At 40.2% G+C, this 25,361-nt stretch overlaps 1 protein-coding gene across 8 annotated transcripts in view; it reads right to left on the bottom strand.

Annotated features, from left to right (window-relative positions):
• Positions 1–25,361, bottom strand: part of ARID1B (AT-rich interaction domain 1B) — a 322,617-nt gene that overhangs the window by 42,898 nt on the left and 254,358 nt on the right. For all 8 annotated transcript variants that reach the window (XM_079330952.1, XM_079330954.1, XM_079330955.1 and 5 more), the window contains 2 exons: positions 22,875–23,054; positions 16,225–16,552 (listed from right to left, as the gene is read on the bottom strand). In XM_079330952.1, coding sequence (XP_079187078.1) covers positions 16,225–16,552; positions 22,875–23,054 — 508 coding nt within the window. The remainder of the gene's footprint in view (positions 1–16,224; positions 16,553–22,874; positions 23,055–25,361) is intronic.

Raw genomic sequence — 25,361 nt, 5'->3', positions numbered from 1 at the left:
ACACAAGTGGTAGAAGCAGATTTCTTTTTTAGGAGGTACAGGAGGAGACCACTAAAGCACTATTTGGCCTAATTTTTCTTGACACATTGTGAATTTCTTCAAAGGAAAAGAGAACGTGTTATCTAAATAAAGCATCTTTTTCCAAGTCAGTTTTGTCCTTTGCTCTCTGAAGACAAACTTTTCTTCACTCCTTGCAAAGAAGCAAAGGCTTTCTTTTGATATGAAGGAGATAACTGCCATACAATGTCATTTCCCAGATGAAGCTTGCAACGAGAAGTGGAGGGAAAAGATTTAAAATGCACAGTGGTGCAATGCTCCAAGGGAAAATTACAAAGGGAAAAGAGAAGAGCAGAACCATTTGGTAACAACTTTAAATTATTTCAGTCACACAATCAAGCTTTTCTTATGTAAATACTGTATCTTAAACATCCCCACACCCCCTCTCCTCTTTAGCTGAAAATTGCTATATTTTAGCAAATGCAGTTAACTGAAAAATGCTTTCTATGCTGGATAAGCAAGATTCTTTATGTTACTGGGTAAAGTTACTAGTGAAGATGAAAAAATGTGCATTTTCATACTTTTAAAAAGAAGTAATGGATTTTGAGAGGTGCTTTTATGGAGTAAGGCTAGGATACTGGAAAAGGCAAGTCTCTACAGGTATCCATCTCTTTCATGTCCTTCTTTTACTTTAAAAATACACAGGAGACACACACCTTGCAGGTAAGCTGAAATTGGTCCTTACCTACTAATATTTCAACAGTATTACTTCCTGTAGCATGTGTATCTTCTAAGCTGTGGGGTTGTTCATTGTCTCAAATTGAGGTACAACCTATTTCATGTTACCCACTATGGACATCAATCTCAATTGCAGCTCATGCAAGCACACTGCTGCACAACAGCTTTAAATCAAAAAGTAGGAAACTATTTCCAGTTTAGATGGAGAGTGGAAATTAAATAAAAAGAATATACTGGCTTTGGCCAAGACAGCAAGAAAACAACTGAAGTCTAAAAAAATTGCTTCTGCACCCAGAAGAACCTGAACAGCAGAACCTAATTCTGAAACTTCATCTGGCAAAGCAATACCTTTCCCTTTCATCCTCCTATGTAATGTTGCACTTGGAAGGGACACAGCTCTCCATCTCTGGAAAGAGCCCAGCAAGTGAAAAGACCCAGCTCCACCCCTGGCAGGACTTTGTCCTTCCCCATCCCCATCAAAGCCCTGACCGCAGCACACGTGAGCTAATTCAGTAGCACTGAAAGGACACCCTGTCAGAGTAAATGCTGCTTTATTCTGAGACTGGGTGCACTGAGCAGTACAGAGCTCCTCCACGGATTATTTTGCTCTATGATGGCTTGGACTGGAAAGTTTCTTTAGGGAGAAATAATCAGGTATTACTTCAGCCTTTAATTCCCACTCCACAGTAGGCCTCCTTTGAGTAAAGACTGCCGACTGTGACAAATTGTGCTGCATCAGTGCTGTAATATGAAGTGGAGTCCATTAAGAACTGAGCTGAGATCACCAAACTCATTTTGATTAACCTCCAGGTCACTAAACACTTATAAATATGTTACACAGCAGCTGCTAAACATATTTATATATGCTTAAGGTCACAGCATCATCTGTTGGTTGTTGGAGTTAAGTCAAAAATCTTATGTTTCCTTCTGTGCTGCTTTTAGTTAAGGCATATTCAACATACTACAGAACTAGACTCTCTCCTACATCTCCCAATTCCCTCCTCCATTTTTCCAGGATGCTAAATAAAAATCAAGCTTTTAAAACCAGTCTGCTGTACATGTAGTGACATCTAATGGCAAAAATTCAACTGGTCAGCTATGAATTTTATAGCAGTACAAACCCAGCTAAGTATAGGGTTTTACAGTATTTGTCACATAAACACCAAGGGCTGGGCTGCTTAGGGATGGTGCAATTAGGAGTAATAGGAAGAAATCAAGAAAAGATACACTTAAGTTTAGTATAATGAAAAGATGTCTTCATGGTGAGATACAGTTACCCTCCAAGAGAATGTAGGAAATCTCAGCACCTGACGTTTCTGCATGCAGGCAACATGTTAGAAAATGTATTGGTCAGACAAACCCTGCATTGAGTATGAACTAGAGTATCTGCTCTTGCAATACCTTGATCCCAGACAACGTGTTTTTCCCCATTTAGAAGAAAAAGCAGATAGGCCAATACAAATTTGGGATTATGCTATCAATTTAAACACAATACCTAAGGCTACAATTTTTTTTTCCTGCTCTACTGCTACAAGTAGATCTTGAAGAGTGCAACAATTTTAAGAGATTTAAAGTGGAAGAGAGGAATCTGCTTATTTTCTATGGTTTATTTACTCTTTTAGCAATTTAGCAATGCAGAATTCCAGAGCCAGTTTTTATGCTTGAGGAAAGGGTTGCCACCTCAGGGGACCTGGACGAGCTGGAGGAATGTGCAGACAAGAACCTTGTAAAAGGGACAAGTGCAAGGTCCTGCACCTGGGAAGGATGAGTCCCCTGCAGTGGTGTCAGCTGGGACTTGACTAGAGGGAGCAGCTTTGCTGAGAATTCCCTGGGCATTTTGGCAGATGGAGCTGAGCACAAGGCAGCAATCTGCCCTGGCAGCAAAGGGGGCCAACAACACCCTGGGCTGTGTGATGAGGTGCAGAGTTGGGAGATGGAAGAAACTGATCATCTCCTCCTTCCTCAGCACTCACTGGACTCCACCTAGAGTATCACATTCAGTTTTGGATCCCTAGAAAAGAAAATATGATGATAAACTAGAGTGTGCAGAGAACCCCTTACATGGCCAAGGCTTGAGCACTCACCCTGAAAAGGCTGAAGGATGAGGCCTCATTTAGCCTGGGGCAGAGACAGGTGCTGAGAGGAACATGCAGAAGCCCCACAGCCTCTAAAAGAAGGTCAGCAAGAAGATAAAACTGGCCTTTTCACAGCGGGTATGGTGGGGGGACAAGACATACTGGGCAAGAGTGAAAACACATTCTGCTCAGACTGGATGCAAGGAAATAATTTTCCCAGTGAAAATAGTGAGAGACTAGATTTGGTGGCCCAAAAGGGAGTGGGCAACCCCTGCATTTGGAGATTTTGAATACTCAACAGGATAACACCCTAAGCTCTAAGATGAGCCTGACGAGGAGAAGGTTGGACTAAATATTTCTCTGAGGCTCCTCTCCAGCCTGAATGATCCTAGGATCTTAGTTCGTCAGTGTCACTGTGCTGTTGACAGTCTGGTGTACTACTGGGTCCAAAATACAACTGCTCAAATTCAAACCATTCCCTTTTAAGAAGTTCTTCTTCTGATCTTTTGTTTTCCTTCATTTGCAATCTACTCAAAGCTTAATATGCACTTAATCTCTTTTCTGTGCAAAACAAGTAGCATCAGATCTAATTGTGTCTTCTGAGCTAATGCAGAAGTCCGTGTATTTAAAAAGAGGAGTTGACACGCAAGATCTGGTCATCGTTAAAGGGCACAACAAAGAAATTGTTAGAAAGAACAGCACTGACAATACACAGGAGCACAGGAGTGATCACAGCTGCTGAGCAGTCTCATACTGAAATGCCTTCCTTTAATTGGACCTGAAATCCTCAGTAAGCTTCTGTATTGTCTCCAACACAGAAGTCACTCCACAGCCCCTGTGCTTCATACTTCCTGATATGCAATTTAGTACCTCCTCAGTTTTGTCCCCTGATGCAAGACTTATACTGTCATCTTCCTTCTTTCTTCTTATTGAAAAAATATGAATTCACTATGAAGTTCAGTTCAGATGTGCATGTGGTTTAGCTATGGACAACGACAGGAGTGGATTATGCTTCTCAACAAGAAAAGAAACGAAGACACAACTTTTCATATGGAAACATGTCAAAGCTCAGGCTGTTCTGTGTACAGAGAGATTGAGTTTTAAAACTTCCTGCGGATTTCCTAAGAGGCATCTGATGCCTTGTACTCTTCTCTCAATCTACAACATTGGAGCAAAGCCCTTCATACAGTCAGGACAAATGTGCACCTTCTGTAATGAGCCCTTTGGCAGCCTGACCACAGGAGGTGAATCCAACTTGGAAATGTACTGGGAACAGAAGAAAGCTTCAGAGGTGGAGAGCCGAGAAGTGATGGAGGTGAGGAGATTTTGGGGCACAGAAAATGGAAATGAGAGACAGGAGAAAGAAACTAAGAAGAAAAAAGGACTGGGAGCATCCTCAGTAGGTGCCAAAGGTTTTTAGAGCAAAGAGGATGATCAGTGCACAGAAGGCAGATGGAACTGATACAGGAGAAGGAGCAGCTACTCCCAGAGTAAACACAGGTTATGGTCCCTACAGCACAAGTGGAGCCTTTAAGCCAGATATGCCTGAAAGAAGGAAGGGATTCACAGGGAAGCTTCCAAAGCAGGGTGCTACCAGACATGTGCCTTTCCTCAGCTCTTCAGCTCGTGCACCCTGCCCCTCAGGCTCTGAGGGGGCCACCTTGGCCAAATGCTGGGGGAGCCCCAGCCCAAATGTGGTACAACTGGGTGATGCTGAAGGAGCAGGGCTACAGGGACAAGAGCTGAGATGGGACACTCAGCCCAGGCAGGGAAGAGATGCCATTGAGCCGTCCTGCACAAATCCCAGCAGTCACAAACTCATCAGTTGTTAGCCAGGCACCTGGGCACTGTGGTTCCTGACACTTGACACAGTGTGCTCCTAATGCAGGATTTCTCCCAGTTATGCTGCCCTAGGTGCTGGACCTGAGAAATTATCCTGTTACTGTGACCAGGTCACCTGAGCAATTGGCTGGTGAAAAAAAATGGCCCACAAGTTTGCCATTTCTGCTCCAGATCTTTAACCTACATCAGTTTTGCAGTGAATGCACTGCAGCACCTCAGGGGAGTAATTTGTGTAAACATTTTAAAAGGAACATTTTTTCTTTTAATGCTGACACACTTCTAAGGTGGCTACTTGATTACAAACTGTGAAAATGACTGCGTTAGGCTGTACTCACAAATCACAGTGTACTGACCAAATTGCCCTGTGCTTATCTGTGCCAGGTCTGCAGCATGACAATATTTCCTCTCTCTTTTAAATGTCAAAGTATGATTTGGGGGGTTGTTATTTAAACACACTGACCTGCACAATAACCAGAAGTACTTTATTTAAATCTGTCTTGAGCTGGGACTAGCCTTAAGCACTTATAATCTGTCACACTTTGACACCAAATGGGTTATTATAATGAGAGTAATTCAGGAGTGAGACCTGTGAATGCTTTCTCCCTGGAGAATTTACACATAAACATGTGCAAGCAGATACATATGCTCTTTTGTTACGGATTTTCCTTCTTGCTACATTATGGCCTTCCTTGGAGAAGTGAAACCATTTCTATTGTCAGCAGATATAGGAGAACTAAATGAGGGAGAAGAGAGCAAGGGAAAATGAATCCAAACATTGCTTATTTCGTTCTGCCTGGAGGTTCATAGCACTCTTAGCAAAGGCCAAGACAAGCGAAGCCTGAATACTGCCTTGAGCAGCTATAAAATGGCACTGAAGGCAGTTCCCACGTGAATAAAACAAACTTATTTAACATCACTATATCTGAAAGCAAAGTATCACCTTCCAGTTGGCTGCTACTGTAAGGATACTAGCCTGGACTTACAGGTCCTCCTCTGTTCAGGGAAGTTCACCAATTGTAATAGTTCCAGAAAAACAACCATGAAAGCTGCTGATGTGACAGGTTATTAGATCTGCCACAAGACTTTTTGCCATTTTTCAGAAGAAGGAGAAAATTTTGCACTTGTGCATGTGTAATTGTATGAAAATGGGAGGTCAAAGTTCTGAAATACACTGACACTGACAAAGCACTGGAACACACAAATGAAAAAGCATCCAAATTTTTACTGAGAGGTGTGTGTGCACGTGCCTGCTGACAGAAGGTACACAGAACTAACACAAAACTGTTCCTCACAATAACCAGGCCTAAATGACAATGCTAAAATGGGGAAATAATTTTAATGCTGCAATTGTGTGATAGTACAAATCTGCTGGTAATCCACCGCAGTCAGACCGAGTACATTGCCTGATTTCTTCGTCTGGCCCATCCAAATATTATTATGCAAGGATCTTTAAAAAGGAGTAACAGAAATAGCCTTTCTAAATATATTACTTTCCTCCTGATTTATACAAATACTTTAACATCATCTCCATTGGCTGGATTTTACTAAAAAACAATCAAGGAGGGGGAAGAAGCTTAAAAATTAGTTGTTCCTACCACACTGATTCAATGCTGAGCCACTCAGAGAAGCAGTCACAAAAACCTATTGTTTGTTTACAAGCTGTTGTCATCCCATGTTGTTTCCAGTGAAAACTTGGTAGTCATTTAAAGCCCAACAAAACAGAAATGTCACACCACATCCAGCTCTGGAAGCGCAATATAAGAGGCACGTATAATTCATGAGTAACAATGCTAATAACAACACAACTACCCAACATTTGCACAGCTGAAAGCATGCTGGGATCAGAATAAATATCTCTACCCCATTTTACAGATAATAAAAACTGAGGAAGAGATTCAAATAATGGTCTAAAATATGTCCAGAACAATAATAAAGTAGTTGAATACAGTGAGGAAAACACAGCACAAGCCTGTTAAAAAAAAATTACTTAACTTAATTTGATCCTAATGACAGAAGGGTGTGTGACTGAAAAGCATTTAATGATAGTGAAATATTGTAGGGTTTTGTTTGTTTGTTTCTAAGTTGCAGCCATTTGATTTTCTTTTTATAAAGTTCCCTTTGTGTTAATTAAAGTAGTTTTGGTCTGAATTTCATGGTGATCACAGCATTTGATCACCAGTCTTCAAACCCACAGGGAACCCCTGAAAAGCCTTTATTGCACTGCATTCTTATCAAGTGCAGCAACACCTCCATATGTGAATTTATTTGTGTAAGAACAAACTAAGCTCTTGGTACTCCATGCAACCTGTACTGGATAAATAAAATTACAATGCTGTGTGACAAAAAACACAGAACAACTGAAAAATTCCAAGTCAAATGGCTTGGAAACCCATCAGAGCTTCGCTCTTGGTGACCTCTGTGTACCTTCCCCACACATGGATTTGTACAGCAGCTCTAACAGCAACTGCTTTCACAACTGTCCCCCTTAGACATGATATCTGAGCACTGAGGGGATACATTTCTTAGCCCAAGTGGAGTGTGTGATGCACAAAAGATGGCTGCTTTAATCTGTCAAGCAGGAACATGCATGAACTGGGTTTACAGGGAAAAAAAGAAATTTGCCCTCTATGGCATGATGCTGTCAATCTGAACCAGAATGTCAAGAAGGGTGATTTAGCCTGGTGTGACTTGATATCAAAATGGGAATGACTCATATGACTCTCACTATGCACCTTCTATTTTTGTGCATGTTTATAAATAGCTGTATTAAAAAGCTGGAAGGCCCTATGAACTCTCTCCCAGAAAGATTACTTGAAAGTGGTAAGAGTCTGTTCCCAGCACACGAACAGCCAGAAGGTCACCAAAGCATGGTGCTAAAGCTACAGGAGACTAAGGACACACTTAGTGTGTCACTAACTCAGTTTCCTCTGGTGGGACACTGTCTTGGGAGAAGTTTGACCCCTGAGCTCCCTTGTCTTCCACCTGGGGATGCTCTCTCCCACCACCTCCTTACCATGCTCAGTCACATCCTCATGCTGCTTTTGAGCACCTTGGAATGCACTGTGCTAGCAACCAACCGAAAATCTAATAAAAACCTGATCATTTCATGCCAGCTCTTCAATGTATTTTTTCATAGTAAAATGTCATCTGGTTGACAGCAGCATGCAGAATGCAACTGTGCATGTGCATCAGCATGTTGAGGAAGTTCTCCAGAGGGATTTTCATTCACCTATCTCTGCCCAATGGCCTGGAGCAGTTATATGTTTATTGATATTATTACCAGCACTGTTACCATCAGTCTCATCTCTCTGGCACACTGGACAGCTTCACAAGAGCAATGTAGTGCAGATGTCAGCATGATTTCAGCTGCCTCTTTTCTTCATCTTTGTTTCAGATCCCTGAAATCTACTGTGGCCACTGCAACAGGTATTTAACATGTCAGTAAGACTGCCAGCCATCATTAGCAAAATCTCACGCTGTTAGGTTATTATTTAATATGATTCTTACAAGGCTGCTTATATGTCCAGCTAGAATTGGTGCTCCCATCTGAACTCATCAACAAACTGAAGGGCTCTTCCCACTCGTATTTCCCCAAGCAGCACTGCTGAAAAAAATAATTGGTTATTTTTCTCTCAAATACCACCCTTGTAAAAGAACCTAAAACCTTAAACCCCCTTTAAAACCTGAAACCCTCCTATCATTTTTTATATCTCTCCCTTTCTGTCACAAAAATCTTAGGCTGTTCAATCACAGTCCTGTACTTGCACAGTGTTATGTGCCAAATCACACAGCGCAGACACAGAATTAGCTTTCTTCATGAGTCCCATTAAACAGATGGCTATTCTCCTATTTTGTTTTGGCTTTTTTTTTTCTAACTACTTCTGTGATTTAAACTAGTAGATTTTTTGACAGACTGTGAAAATTGTTTCCCCATCTGAAATAGTTTTTGCCACCCAAGAAAGAATACTCAATCTAAGGTCCTTCCTTATTCTTTAACTTTATACAGTATCAATTAATGAAGTACTGCATTCTTAATGTCGTAAAGACCAAATTTTAAGGTACAAAATTTCTATATAACATCCAACCCTGAGGCAGAATGTTAATAAGCTACACAAAGTCCTACACTGCAATTTTGTTTCAAAATAATTAGTCTTTCTACAGAGGGCAATGAATCTCCTGAACAACCAAATCAAGCCAAAAATAATCTTGACACAATAATAATCGAATTAGAAGTGTCTCTGAGGTAAGTGAAAATTCTCATTCATGACTAAAAATCACACTTCCTTCCCAACATGTTCCTGCTTTCACAATTTAAGAATGGTTACTCTCTGAAGGAGGAAAAGAGTAGGACTCTTGAGGTCTGTGGTTAATCTCTAATGGCATGAACAGCATACAACAGTCGACTTGATTGATGAGTCCAAAGAAGAAAAAAATGCCTCCCCAAATCACTGGTTCCCTGCAAGAGCTCTGCAGCATGGTGACAACCAAGGCTCCAAAATGATGGATTTACCTTTTAGTAAAACAAAATTCCAGATAAAAATGTATTTCTCTTAGTCTCCCACAAGAAATGGCTTCGGTTAGCTCAGCATGTAAAGTTTCTTCCAATCCTTACATGATTTTATCAGTAATTTTGAGCTGATCCATAAAATGCATCTCCATTTGAATAAAATAATCACAGAAGATTTCTAGCTTTCCCCTTACAATAATAAATACATATAAGCTGAACTGAACTTCCTCCCTCCTAATACATTATAGGAAAAAAAACCCATACATGATTCTGCTTTGAAAAGCAAAACATGATGAAAAGAAAAACATAAATAATAGAATAATCAGCTTGATAAAAATTACTATTTCTCACGAAGAGGGAAGAAGCATGGGTCCTTTAGAAGAGAAATAAGTCAATACTGGTTAATAGCTTCCTTAGAAATTACAGTTACAGTAAGCATTAGTATTTGGACTTTTAACCCCTCAAGTCACACAGAAGCCTAGCATGGGGAGAAGATACTCCAGCTATTACTGAATCTCCTCCAGCCTCAGGTGGAGCCACCACAGGGGTATTTGGGGTTCACAGAGACAATACAGCCATTTAGGCCAAGAAGCAAAACCACCTCGCTGAAACTACACAGACTTAGTTTTGGAAGCCTAATTCAGTTTCATGGACTGAAAGTAGCACCAGGATATCAGAACAGCACTAATGGAAAGCCAAGTGGGGCTCATTTCAGGGTGATCCATCAAGATCTCTAAAGGAAATCTGTGATTGTTTGGAGGAGCAGAGCAGAGGGGAAATGACCAGGCTGCTTGAGCCTGGAGAACCATGAATGGCCTGAATTTGAACAGGAGCAACTCCTTCCGTGTGACTGAATGTTAAATAAAAGACCCGGCAGAAAGAGCCTTTCTTGCCAGGGGCTTATTTAAAAGGCAACAGATAACGCAGGCACTGGCTCCAATTATGGCTACCAGTCCTATCTCAGCCTAGTTTACTTTGGGGATTTCACAGCTGGCAGCCTTTCATCTAGAAGTAGCCTGGTTTGAATAAGCAAAGAAACTTGAATGAGTACTTAACCTTCCTGCACTCCACCGAACTTCCCAACAGAGAAGAACAGCACCTCCAAGCTTAAGGGGAAAAGGGAAAACAATGGAAAATATATACTCTCTCCAGGGATTAAACATGGTAAGTTTTACTGGAGTGCTTCAAGACTTCCTGCTACAAAACTGCAGCTTTCAAAATCACAATTAGAATTTTAAATCCAAGTTTCAAGATCAAAAGGGCCAGACTGGAAAATACCACACAAAACTGATAGGCACTAGGATGTAAAACACCTAAAACAGTTCTGGGTTTTATTTATATTATTATTCTTTTTTAAAAATTTATTCCCCATTTCCACCTCCTTCTTTTTCCTTTTGACATTTTAATGCACTATGTCCATTACTATATTTCCTCACCAGTACCTTCTAGTCCATCAGCAGTGCTGCATTACCCTGCTGTTGGAGAAAATAATACAGAAAAAGTGCTTTGCTGGCACCAGCAACATGGATTATGAATTATACATATATAGCAGGAGAGAAATGCTGATGGAAGGTTAGTGGGCCTGTACGTGTGCAGGTGTGGATGTGTGTGTATACACATACACAGACTAAGACGACATCTAAGATGCACTTTTAAAATCAATTTATGCTAATTGTGTTTCTCTGTACAACAGAAATTCTCTTATATCAGTGCAGTTATGTTTGATCACTTTTATGACTGATTAAAAATGTACTAAATTTTTCTCACCACACTACAATGAGGCTGTGGTATCCAACCAGTTGCTAAGCAATTTAGAATCAGAACCACATTCTAGAATGCCTAGAAGTATAACAAAGCAATGCAATATCACACATTATTGTAGAGACTGAACACCACTTCTCAGGTGGCATGGGGAGCAGCAGAAGATAATGTAAATATCCACCTCAATTTGGCAACCCAATGGCCAGGATTTAAAATGATCAGAGGTGGCAAATAGCAAAGCTGTTCCCAATTCCTCAGTTTAATAAACTACTATGTCTGAATTGTCTCCTTTAAAATCAATGGTACTGAATTCTAAATTCACTCAATCTATAAAAAAAATTGCTTTAATTTACAAAATTGCAACATGCAATCTTGAGAATCATATTAAGGTACATTGAGGTCAAAGGGGCTGCTTCAAAGACAGGATTGCTCCTCATGTAGGCACATCAAAACTCATTTTGTTGCAATTAGTTCAGGTATTGATAACTGTAGTTGCACCAGAAAAAGGCTCATTTTAGCATCCAGTTGGAAACACATTTTACAGCCAGCTAGCACTGAATTACATCTTCTAAGGCCACACTACTAACAGCATGCAAGCCAGCTATTTTACAACTAAGTTTTTACCTTTCCATATACTACAGTCACACTTTAAACTGCTAAGAAGACATGCTCAGAATGACACTGAGCGATGGTGAAAGTGACAGTGACAAACGTAGCTCTAAAGATGTCTGTTGACTTCAGGAGCCAACCTGATAATCAATTTTAAACTGAGAACTTGCTGTAGGAAGCAAAAGCTCACAGACAGTGCAAACATAGTCCTGCACATGTTCAAGCTGGGCATTTACAAATTGAGGAACTCAACATCAGCTGGTACTGGAAGACATTGGCTAAATTTGCTGCCTTTCACATCAAGAGGGAAAACACTACTCATTTGCTTAAAACTGTTTTGACTGAAGGCTTATTGTGATGCAGTTTTGTACACACAGGAACATTTATCTATCACTATAAATACATGTGCTCTCCTAAGAATCAAGGTGTGATAAAAGACCTTTTGGAGCCACTAGGTCCTTTAAGGGCTCCTCTGGATTCTAGTCTTCAGCAGAAGAACTGGTACTTAGGGTTTCAGTCAATGCCAACCTAAGTTATGAAGAATCTTTTCTTCCATGGATATATTAGTTCTTCAACACACAGCCCTCACCAGTCAATGGTTATGCTGAGATGAAGACAAGACAAATATAAAAAGGAAAACACTGTTTTGTAGTTCCTTCACACTTGCCTCCTGAAAATAAACTGAATTACTACACAGGATACTAGAGATTTATTAACATTGCCTGCTGTGAACTTTTACTCAGAGCAAACTTGAACACCCTGGGTAGCCTGAAACAATGAAGAGATTCAATAAAGAGGTCTTAAAAACACCTTTTTTTTCTCTAGCCTGTTATCATGGCAGTTATCATTTGGGAAACCCTAGCCTGCATGCACATGACAGACTAGCACACAGTAAGATTTTAGGTTACAGGGAAGGTATTAGGTAGCTGTAGAAATTAATCTAAGCTTAACATGAAGCAGACCCCATGATGAGGTCAAAGGTTAATTCAAATGGTGTAAACCTAGTATCTTCCACAGCCACCACTTTCATTTATATGATTTTAATCTTTTCCAATAAAAGGGTGGTGGTCTGCTCTGAGGATGACATCTAGGTATAACTGGCTGACACTCAGATCCTGATCATCCTGCTCTGGTTAATGAACATTGATTTTGTGCCCCAGTGGAAGAGGTTTTTTTCTGATGCATGCCATTTAAATTCATTTTACACTGCTGCTTAGTGTGGCTTAGCAAGGCAGAGGCAAACCAGCATTCTGTGTTTGGATGAGACTCCTGAGCTGGGAAAGGACAGATCCTGTGGATTAACAGCTGAAGATGAATTTCTCTCCCCTATTGATACTTGGATACTGAGTCAACAAGTTGACCTTGAAGCGGTCAACCAACTCGAACAGAAATACTGCTGTGTAACCATGACTATGACACAATCATTTAATTTGATTCTTAATTCTACACACAGGGGGGTGTTTTATAGTAATAAAAATCCAACACTTTTTAAGCTCCATAGTTGAATCTTATAAACTCAACAGATTTGAAGAAAATGGCTGGGCACTGTTCAAGCATGTTGGCATATAGGGGTGGATGTCTTCCCAGTTAGGCAAAGTAGTATGGTGGGAGTGCTCTCCCATTTCATTAAGTTTTGTTTTTTGAACTGGATAACTAGTAGACTTGTGTTCTAATTTTTTGTTTTTCTTTCTGCTTTTTCTGTGCACATATATGAACAATATTATTAAGGAAAAAAACAAACTAGCAGCTACAGAAAACTCGTAAATAAAACTTGTTAATTGCCGTGACAGCAGCAATAATTTGGGTATTAAAGATTTCCTGCAGAGGTAACAACTGAAATAACAGGGTGGCAGGAAAGTCCATAAAGGTTAAATCTCATGTGAAGATGGAGTTGTTTGTGAGGGAGCAACAGGCTGTTGCTTTCTCCCAGTTTTGTAATTTGTGATATGGTTACAGAAATCAGAGTGGAGGACTCTGGTGAGAAAACAGTAGCTGCACTTCAGGCAAATGTTTTGCAAGGGATACTCAGTGCTCCTAAAAATTCTTCAAGAAACTGATTTTTCAAATACATGCACACTCAACTACAGTGTACTAAAACTTCCTTGAAAATCCCATCAAGAAACCCTGTAATCACTCCTGCAGTACATCATCCCTCAGAAAAGGATCATACTTTGGGGGGTGCATTTCTCTGCCCAGGCAGCAGTGACAATACCAAGTCCAGAAAATGTGGCTGCACACACTGCTGCAGACAAGAGCACCAACAATGAAGAGAGAAAGATGATGCCTGGCTGAAGGAAGGAGACATCTCATTCCTTCTCAGTGATGAGGTTCTTCATTTCACTTTTAGGCACAAGGAAATGGAGCTGTGCCAAATGCCATGCAGGTGTGTGAGTGAGGAACATGCAGATTTTCATTGTACTGTCACAGTGGCATTAGTACAAAGAAAACAAAAAAACCCTAAAATCCCCTCTACAAAATATGCAAGTATTTCTATATCTTTAATGTGATTTTTATATTCCTTCAGCAGCCAGATGGGATATTCACAAACATTTTTAAAAAATGCCAAGGTCCCAAAGCAAGTCCAGTTTACACTGCTACCTATCCATACTGGTCAGGCTGGTACACTGAGGGAGCCTGAGTGTTGCCATAGTTCAGGGGCTGTGAAGTAAACATGGGGTATCTGCCAGCCCCACACTGGCTGGGACAAGCAGGTGACCTAATGTGTGGTGGTCTGAAGCAGAGTGAAAGAACAGCCTCTCTGGATTTGATCTGTATCACAAATCCAAGTCATTGTCAAATACAGTCATTCCATATGTGTCTCTAAGACTTGCAGGAACAGCCAAAAGCCATTATGCTTTCTCCCCTACAGCTGACTGGAGATCAAAGAGGAAAACTCTGCTTGCAACCCCTGGCATGAGAGCAGTATGACAAGCTCCTCCCAGATTGCAGTTTATAAACAACCCTTTTTTTGTGATAGAGATTCAGTGACTGCTCAGCTCTTCCATAGGTGCTGGATCACTGGAATGAACAGTTTGTGATAGGAATGCTCCAAAATGGTGAAGTTTTGTCCAGTCAGAACTAGAAAGAAAAAGCAGTTCTACAAAACTGACTTGGAGGGAAGATGCAAGATAGAAATAGTAATCATTTAAACCAGTTTTTCATCAAACACACACACTATGCCCAACGTGTAAATTGCATCATGACCAAATGTTTTTCACTTAACACAAAGTCTTTTCTTGTCAAGACCAACAAATGTGAGCTTTTCCTTTAATTCTATGATTATGGAGAAATCCAGCTCCTGCAGCTGCAGTGATGGCCTATTTATTTTTTTGTGCCTGACCTATCAGCTTAAAGCCTAAACCAGACAGACAGAAGCAGACTTCCATAAATCCTACTAGACAGGTCTGTTAAAACAACCAGCAGAAGAAAGGGACTGTTGGTTCACAGATATGTGCTCGAGTAGGGTCTGTTTTCAGGGAGCCTGTTTCTATTTTACTGAGCAAGAACATGAAGTACACTAAATTAACTGTTATTGTTTTTAAAGTTTACTGCTGCTTATTATTAGCAGCCACCTGCCTTTCAAGCTCTCAAAACAAGAAAGTAACAAATACAGGGACACACTGGCTTCCTATTTCTTGTTTAACATTGCATTTTGGAATATGAGCAATTCTAGGGTCCACAAACACTGGTCTTGAATGATAAATATCTGGATGAATGTATGTGCACCTACGTACACATATGCATAAGTGCAGTGAGCAATACACACAGACATGAACATGTTCACCAGAAGAGTGTAACTGGATTTGTGTAATTTTCAAACTTTATGGACATTTCTGCAACAGAAAAAGGTAATAAATATGCCAGGAATTATTTGAGTCCAGGGAAATGTGCATGTTACTTAATCTGAAAAATTTCACACACATACAAAAAAAAAATTGCAAATATTCAGTCATTTTAAGAATGACATGGACATCAAAGTGCCTTTTACCAAAAACCCATATACAAACGGCAACATGTAGCTGTGCTGCCCAAAGGGGAGACAAGAAGACAGTCTCCAACATCTGCAGTCCTGTTTGCAGGTTCTCTATCATGGATGCACAAGTGGCAGGTATCAATGCCAGATAACAACAGATTGTTTCTATGTCTCCCTCTGCCTCTCTCCTCCAGCTGCTCTGCTCAGCTTCCCCTCCTCTCCCCCTCTGCAGACCTGCTTAGGAGTGAGAACATCCTGCAGAAGAGAACTGCCATCAGCACTGATGTTCAAAACACAGGCAGTAAATGCAAGAGTTGATGGGCAGCTTCACAGGCTTCCTTACTCTCTGGCACGGCTAAGCTGCTGAGGACATGCTGGCCCTCTCTTTGCCAGAGATAAAAAAAGTATAACAACCCAGGGAAGTTGAAAGTTGTAGAGGGCATGTCAAATGTCGAATGCCACTGCAATGCTGTAGGTTTTTCTAAAGCTATAATGCCAAGAACCAAACTAGAAATGGCCATCATCACCATTGTCACAATTGTTTTTGAGAGGAAAATTCAAACAGCAAAAGTATTCTTTGGACACACCATCTCCTCCTAGAGATAAGGGCACAGCTATAACATGTATAAATGCACATTCACACACCTGTACAGTGCTGTTACCTCAGAAATGACAAGGAACCCATTCCTACTTGTTTAAACTCCTTTCATCTGCATGCATACCTGCTCTGAGCGGAGTTTGCAGCAGCCTGCATCACTGCAGCAGCCGCCTCCTGTGCCTTACGGTTCACAGTCGGCATGGGCGGGCCCATCCCAGGGCCTCCCTGCTGAGACATGCCAGGAGAATTGGGGGTCATACTGCTCATGTTTCCAGGAAATGGTCTGCTCTGCATCCCAGCTGATGGCATCCGTCCCAGGGGCATGGTACCACAAGGCTGGCTTGGCCCCTGTCCATGCATCTGACTGTTGGCGTTTATACCCATGCCGGGTCCTGGGCCACTGTAACTTGTGTTGGGCACACCGCTGTACGTCGGTGGTCTGGAGTAGTTTCCTGAACAAAATGATAAAAAAGGACAGAGAAAAACATTAGAACTTTTGAGCAAATATTTCTGTTTAGGAAGTTAGTAGCTGCAGAACTTACACATGTGAACTAAAGTGACCCATGGTGGCCTCAAAGTCAGAACAGTGCTTTTATACATGAGGATGGAGAAGCAGTGAAACAAACTGCTCAAGAAGGTTATGCAGGATCCCTGCATAGAGGTTTTCAAAACCTAGTTGGATTACTCCAAGAGTAACCTGGTCTGATCCTTTATTTGACCCTGATTTGAATACAAGGCCAGCCAAGAACTGTTCTTGAGCACCCTTCCAACTTGAACGATCCTATGCACCTGATTTTCAGGTACCTTCGAACATTTTCTGTCTAATGTATGTTATGAGGCAACAGGAAATAAAGAAAAGCACAGCCTCCAGAAGGTTAACAGCACAGCACAATGCACACAACTGCCTTATGCAGTAGAGAGATATGTGGCATATGTAAGAAGCCCATTACTTAAGTTCAAGGGAGAATCTTGTTTTTGTAACTTCATGTTCTCATTCCTTTCTGCAGCTTCAGCAACAGGCTTCTTGCTCTTAACTGTTTTGCCCATTTAAGACAGAGATGATTTGGTGTGGACTGTAAGGATGACTGCTGAGGTCTGAGAAAGTTCCCTGCTCTCTCCTGCCCCACCCTGCTTTCCCAATAATTTCAATTTGGCTATGTCAGCATAAGGGGTGGTAGCTTACAGTGCAACTCCTCTGAGAAAACTAGTCTTTCACAAGTAAGCAGCAACAGTACAAAGATGCTCATATAAGCAGGTGCCTTATGAAGGATGGCATGAAAACCTAGCTGAACCCAATCTGTGTTGCCACTGGAGTAAAGTGCTCTGCTTGCAGCAGCTTAACTCATTTGAGTGCTGATTTTCCTGTCACATTGAAATCTTAAGAAAAATTGAGTATACAGCATGCAGTTTTACAGAAACAGACCCAGGCAGCATGAGAAAGAGAAAAAAAAAGAAAGCTAAAGATATGATAGAAAACTATTTTAGGAAACGTATCACATTGCACTGCTTCAGTCATCAGTTTTGACTTGTCTTCATTTCCATCTCATCCAGATTAGTGGAAACATGACCCATTCCCTCCCTGTGGGATGCCACAAATCAGAGTTTCCTGACTACTCTCAGATATTCCCACGCTTATTTGAAGGCAGAAGTCCTTGGACTTTTCCTCTGTGCAGATCAGCCATGCCTCTCCTCAGGCCTAAGCTACCAGGCAGAGAAGTTGGTGGCATCCAACTCCTGTTTGTATTTAAAATAAACATATTCATCCATCATTTGAATGCACACATAATTAATTCATATGCTCCTGCTGCTGTGCTTTTGCCGATTTTCTCCTCTCCACCCTGTAAGTGACTCACTCTACTACAAGATCTCCTTGGCGAGAACGTATGAGACCTATGCTTCCCAAGGAAATGAAGCAACCATTCTCTTCTGCTTTAAAATCCAAATTTCTGCCTGGGGGTCCTCACAGAAGGATCCCCAATATGTGGTTCAGCAGAGATGAAAGGCTCCAGATTCAACTTTATGCTGGCTTAAGACTGCCTTGTCACTTGTCCCCCTCCTTTAGGCTTTGCTGCTGGCAGCTGAGTTATTCTCTCTTCAGTGAGCCATTGCCCCCAGCCAGAGTTTTGGTTGCTGAGACCTGCTCAAGCAGTCTGATCAAACATAAGTGACTAGGGTTGAAGGGTTGACTGGTTTCACACTGCTCTTCTATGTGTTACAGGCAACAACACACAACTTGGATGCTGCTCTGGGTTCCCAGCTGCTTTGTGCAAAAAAATATAATACAGCAGGATGGTGTACATGTGCACTCAAAGATTATGCACAGCAGTTAGCACATCTTATGTACATGCCATTAGTAACACTACTTCCCAAACTGAAGCAAATTCTCTTCCTAGACTAGCAGATCCATGATCACTGGGAACTACTGTCAGTCCAATTTACATAAAGCCGATTTGTTTTGTAATTTAGAGTCTATGAAGTTCATTCAGCAGCCTGTGTGGAGGAGCAAACACCAATGCTAAAACACTACTGCTGTTTTGATGCTATTTTGAATTGGGACAAAAAATGTAATGGTTTGTGCTTTGGCTTTTCCAGCATACACACAACAAAGAAAAAACAGTGGAATCTCCTCCATAAAAATATGTGGCTCAGTTAAAATAGCTCCTAATCATTCATCTTCAGGGATACAAGATGCACAAGGAAGTTGTATCATTTTAGTAAGGAAAACAAGTTTCAATGTTTTTTCCCATGTTTTTTTGTTCCTGAAGCACTTCCTCAATACCTCAAATACTAGCTATTCTTACACCTTTCCCAGCTCACAAAAAAAAAAAGAAAAAAAAAAAAAAAAAAAAAAAAAGGGAGGCAAAATAAAAGCCAAACAAAATACAAGAGGAATTGCCAGGAATGAGGAGTGCAATCTTATTTCCATGTTTCTCTAATAGATTAGTAATTTGTTGGCAGTGGCTTTGACAGAAAACAGATGGATGCAGCATTAAACACAATGAATGCAGCAGATGCTAGGCCAGCCCACATCAGCTGGACGTGTCAGGCAGCCAAGTTCAAGAGCCCACACTTTTCAAGTGGGTACAAGCCTGGCAACAGCGGCTGCACAGCACTACTGAACAACTCCTCCCTTCCATATCTGAGGGATTTTTGATTCCAACTCCCCCTTGGCAAAGTAAAATTGTACCCAGAGAGATGACATGTCTAATGCATGAGAAAAAACAATGCTGTAACAGGAATCAGGAGGAAAAAAAAAAAAAAAGTAATGAAGATAAAGTATTAAAAAGCTGACTAACAACCTGCCAAAGACAGATGTTCATACTTACTGCTGAAACTCTGGTCCACTTTGTTCAGGTTTGCTGAACAAAGTGCTCTGAGATCTTGCCATCTAGGCAAACTGAAAAGATGGAAATTTGAGAACTACCTTTTAGCTTTGCTCTCTGCTTTAGAGACATAGATCAGATTCACTATATTAAAAACAGCATCTTAGAATAGTTCTAGATTTTTTTTTATGTGCACTTAACCATCAAGCTATTCTTCTACAGACAATTTAAATGTGTTGTTCTGAATTCCTCTCAAGTATTTTACCTAGGGGACTTCAGTCAGATACAGCTGATAATTAAGTCTTAGCTCCACAGACTCTTGCATACATGGGTGTGGATTCAGAGGTCCAGACTCTCAAGATATGCAGGGGATCTCATCCTTAAGATACTACCATTTTAATTAAAATCTAGGATTAAAATCAGTGGGAACTAGACAGGAAAGTGCTTTTGTGAAATGAGTCCAATATTAAAAGCACAAATACCCAATTCATACTATTTTATCACAAGCAAGAGGGGGTTTAACTTACAGTGAAGATCTGGCATTGTGGTTCAAACAAATTCAGTAGCAATTTCTCCCTTTGTTATACCCCAACAGAACAGCTTTACTGCTTGAGTAAGAAAAGTTAGGAAGACATGATGCATTTCTGAGACATTTTACTGATTCACAGGAAACTTTTCTCTGCCCCAGTCTTAAGAGATCCAAATGCCTACAGCATCTGACTGCTCTCCAGAGTGCATTTAAGGGACATTTTGCTGTGGCAGCAATCTGATGCTCGGGTCATAGACCAGAGCTTCATTAGCCCCCAAGCTAGATGTTGTCCAAATACAGAGATTCTTCCAGTAACAACTTCCATCCTTGCTCTGGTTTTTGTTTAGTTTTTTTTTTACTTTTTGGGGACAGCAAAATGCTGAGATTTAATAAAATATTAAAATTAATCTTCTGTACTGCATGCTCCAGTGTTGTATCCTAGACACAGAAAATTGTGAAGCCAAAACCATTTATTATTTTTGTAGGAAATTGTTTCACAGAATTGGACTAGGACCCAGTACAGAACTGCTTCCTGGGAAAATATATTCTGCTCTTATTATAGTTCTAAGTGTCATGTAAACACATGAAAATCAAATAAATCAACCATAGGCATAAATGGATCATTCTGCTCTCATGAACTGGGGGCTAATACTTCCAGTCCAAAATTAATGGTGTAGTCTTTACTATGGTGAGCAACTCCACTGCACAGAGGACACTAGCCTTGAGCAATTGTTTTCAGAACAGCACATAGTGAAATCCAGTATTCAAAGTTGGATCAAAAGCTTAGTGTCCAGAATGCTTTGATGCATATATGAAAATACAAGTAGTCTTGTCAAATCCAGCCTAAGCTTAACAATATTCTGGAAGAAGGCCTATGTGAACAAAACATGGAAAACAAATCAGATCCATGAGAATTACTTTAGTTTAATAATTTAAGAACTTGTTTTCAATCCAGGTAATTTTTAATGTATTTTCTATTTTGGCAGAAATCATCATTGCTGGCATACAATTATGCTTTGTAATAGGGTATGTTAAGAGTTGCAATTATGGACTACTTGCATTTAAAATGAAAAAAATGCTATTAAAATCTTAAGTTCAGGTAAACACATAACCTGGAAATATCACTATCTTCATCCTTGGATTTTATTAATGGTTAGATCAACCTGGTGAAAATGTAGTATTCTTCTGGTTTAATTGTTACCTATAGAGCTGACATTCTGCAAGGCCCTAATTTTATGATGGCCAGTGCACAGAATCACTGGTACTTTCCAAGCACTGGCAGAAGAACATGGTTTTCATCCATCACACAATTCACCAAACCCTTCTGAAATGGCCTCTTAATGACAATGATGCTCATTTTCTTCCTGTCCCTCAAGTTCACTTTTTAATAGCAGTTTCTTCCTGACCATGACCCATAAAATCATTACATAGGCACTTTCATCTACAGAGGGAGGAAAAGAACTGCTGAACTCAAGCAAAAAAAGAAAGTAGCATTTGGCGTGTTACTTAAATGCATTGATTTAGTACAAAAACCTTTCCATTCAATCAGTGTGGATGGCTAATGTTTTACTGCACTTGACACCCACTATTCCCATGGTTCGGAATCTCAGCAGCAGCAGTACAGCTGGAAGTCAGGATAGCACATCATAAATCCACTGGATTTTTTACCAGTTAAGCTAGTTGCTCACTGTGCAGATAAAAATAAGCACTTGGACAGCATTTTATGGCCACAAAATGCTTTCCAAATAAAAGGAGAGCACCAGTCAACTGGAGTTAGGTAATTAATCTTCACACATGGCTATAAGGCATTACTAGCCCCATTTTATAGTTAAGGAAAGCAAAGCAGAGAAGTGAATCTACTTGCCTAAGCTGAAAGATGATGTAAAAGGCAGAGCCAAAATTAGAAACTGGGAAATCTTGGCTTGTAGCCCTGTGCTCAGAACACTAAATCAAATGCTACCCAGAGATGAAACAGAAAGGAACATTGCATAGGGCAGCAAGGCTCCTTGCAAACAAACATCAGAACTAGTTCTCAGAAACTCGGCAGACTAAAATAACCATCCTTGCTAGCACGGGAGAGTCACTGAGCCCAGAAATTCCCGTCATTGGCTCAAGTTCCTTCTGAGGCTTTTAAGTAAGAAAGTGACAGTAGGAAGTGCTGAAATAGAAAAGCTTCTTTATGTACCTCTAAAGAAAATACTGACCCTTATATATTCCGTGGCTTGACTTCAACTTCATTAAATCCCTAAACAGATGCATACTTTATAAAGGTTATCCATTAAAGGCAAAACAATAGACAAGTTCAAGGTTGTCCAGGGGCAGAAATTGCGTATTCTATTTTTGTTTTACTCCCCCACCAATTCTGTCAAACAAGCAAAATAAAAGGAACTGTCTCTCTCAGTCTGAAGGGTTAGTTAAGATTCACAAACCATATGCATTAGAGCTCAATATTCTATTTCCACAGTAGCCACTGTATTATTATGCTTGTTAGAAGACTTTACCCTCAAAGTCACCACACAATTTCAGGTTGGCCTTGGGATTTCATCCAAGAAAAGAAGTCCTATTTTGGGATCGGTGTTGTGACCCTTTTTCCATGCTTGCTCAAATGCAGCCTCATCGCTGAGCTGACATGCTTAGGGTCTTAAACAATAGATCTGGCAATGCCACAGATTTATCATTTCCTTGCCTAATTTAAGGTCACTATTTTTATACAGAGAAAGGTGCTAATAACAGAAACAGCTTCTTCCACAAGGTGCAGCTGTACCTTTGGATACAGATTTATTTGTTTAGGATTTTTTTTCTTATTTTTACAGAGTATTGTGTGTGTTGTTTTTAACATACCTACTCATATAGACTATATATATTTTGCAAAAAAAAAAAAAAAAAAAAAAAAATTGTGTCTGTTACCAGCAAGCATTTTACCTTGTGGTCCATACTGGCTCATTTGAGGCCCATAAGTACCACTTGAATTACTCTGCTGAAAGCTACCAATTCCAGGATGCACTTGACCTCCAGGTGAGGGGTGTGGTGACATGGAAGGTCCAGTTTGTTGAGGTCCATACTGTGACATTTGGGGGTTCCTCTGTATGCCTGCCATAAAACCTATAGGGAGAAAAGCACCAAAGAAAAATTAAATATTCAGGTAACTGCTCTTTTTAAAAAAAAAACCTTTGGCATTAAAATAAATTAACCCTTTTTAGTTATCTCAGATTACGAATATCCAGAAAACTGCTGTTGCTCGTATATACAAAACCAAACAGATCTCCAAGTCAGCAATGATGCCTCAACCACCAATACCTATACAAAAGGTTTGAAAACCTTTGCTTGTAAATGAAGTCTGGGCAGTCCTGCTTAGTTCCAAATGAGTGTTAATTTTAAAAATGAAAACAACTTTTTTGGAAAAAAAATTAAAGGTAACTATATGCATTACTTAATTAGCAGTACTTGGGAATTTGCCTGATAACTTATGGTGGGAATATCACATCTTCCAAAATTACATGTTGCTACCAAAATACCTCACACTTCAGCATATAGAAATCCACTGTCAATACTCCTCTATTGTCAAAAAACTCACCAGAGCTAAAATTTACCTCTAGATGAAGACTAGTCATATCAGCCAGAAACAGCAGTTGTTTTGTTAGCATTTGTGCTCTAGGTCCTTCTTCCAGACTTTCCCTTGGACATTCCATTGCATTCTCTCCTCTTTCCCTTTCGTAAATGTGTAAATGAATCCCAATTTAGCTTAAGGTTCAAAAGCAACAGCAAGACACCAAGTCAAACAGTGTCAAATTTAGAAGCTTCACATGAAGGAATTGAACTAAGTCTATTAAATGAAGGACAAAGAGCATTTTTCAGTGGGGTTATAAAGTTTTCACGAACTGGGAAAAACCCTTAAATCCTGCCCATTAAATGTCCATGTAGGGATGCTGGTTTTCTTCTCTTTTATATACTGAAAGGTTTTAGTGCTGCTTGGAATGCTGAAGAGGATGTGCTGGCAAAATTTAAGGGGGTTTTTTGTTTGTTTCTGGAGGAAATCCGCTTTCTTTCCTGTTGTGCTCTCATATTAAATTCCATCTTTCCATTTCCCTGTGAGGCAAAACCTATGCTATGAACAACTCAACCTGTATGGTGCCAAAACTCCAACTGCAACATTTGGCAGAACATGCATCAATTTTTTTTGATCTTTGTGCAAGTCCCAAGACAAAGAACTTGATCACATCTGAACTGCAAAGTCAGAGGCTGGCACTTGCTCCAGAGTAGAGCAACACTGACACACGACACTGCAAAAAACAGAGTGCAAAATGGCAGCTTGCAAACTGGTTTGTTTTCTGGTTAGAAAACTCCACATTTCTGCAAAAGAAAACTTGCATGACCTTGTCCATTTAGCTTTATTTTGAAACAGACCCCTTGGTTTTTAAAACAGTTTCACTCTGGGCACAACTCTTATTACAAAGCCTATGTCTTCTGCTAACAGTGCTGTAAGCAATTTAGAAACCTAATACAATTGTATCCCTGTACAAAATAAATGCCCATGCTCCTGGCATACACCACAAATATCACTCTTGTGGGATACATTTGAATGGAAAAATTTGTACTGGTCACACTAAGGTTTTTATTATAAAGATAGTAAAGTTACTCCTGTGTCTAGTACAGAAGTGAGGGGTTTTTTTCTGTTCAGCTTTAAATCTATATGAGGTAACTTTCCAAACACTGACCTAGTAATTAAAGTTTTTCAGCCCCATTACTACTGCAAGTATTACTTTTCTTAATATCACAAGGAAGGGTGATACACTGAACTGGTACAGTAATTTCCAGTAGTGATGCAGAGGGACTGCTGGTTGTTGAAGCTAATGGAGAATAGGGACTAAAGTCTAATGAAAAACATGGAGATTATCAGTTTTAACTACCCCTGCTGCTGTCAAAGGGACTTCTCAAGGGAAGAGAGTAACAAGTAAAAATAAGTGTTTCTACTCAAATGACCTCTTCAGTAAACTCTTCATTCATTTTGGATGCTATGGAATGGACTGTACAGCTATGTATACAGTCATAAATAAAACATGCCAGGAAGAGAGCAGGACACTTGCATCCATCCAGATAAACCCTCCCACTGAGTCCTGGTTATCTTATCTGTATGACTTCTGTGCACAGTCCCTGGTCCTGCCTTATTCATGCTCTGGTCTGTGGCTCAGGGATCTTTGGCCAAAACCAAGCCAGGGGCATGCCAGTAACTCAAGAGCAGAGATAACTGTGTGATACTACTCAAAGTCATGCTCTAGCCTTAGTTTAATAAAGATGTTGATTAACACAGCAAAAAAGGAACACACTCCTAAATTGCTTTTGATGTGAGGCAAGAGTTTCATCCACTCAGAGGGTGTAGGATTCCTCTCAGATCAAGGTTTGATTTGCTAT

Source organism: Erithacus rubecula (genome assembly GCF_903797595.1).
Source record: "Erithacus rubecula genome assembly, chromosome: 2".
Lineage (NCBI taxonomy): Eukaryota > Metazoa > Chordata > Aves > Passeriformes > Muscicapidae > Erithacus > Erithacus rubecula.
This window is presented reverse-complemented; position numbering and strand designations above follow the sequence as displayed.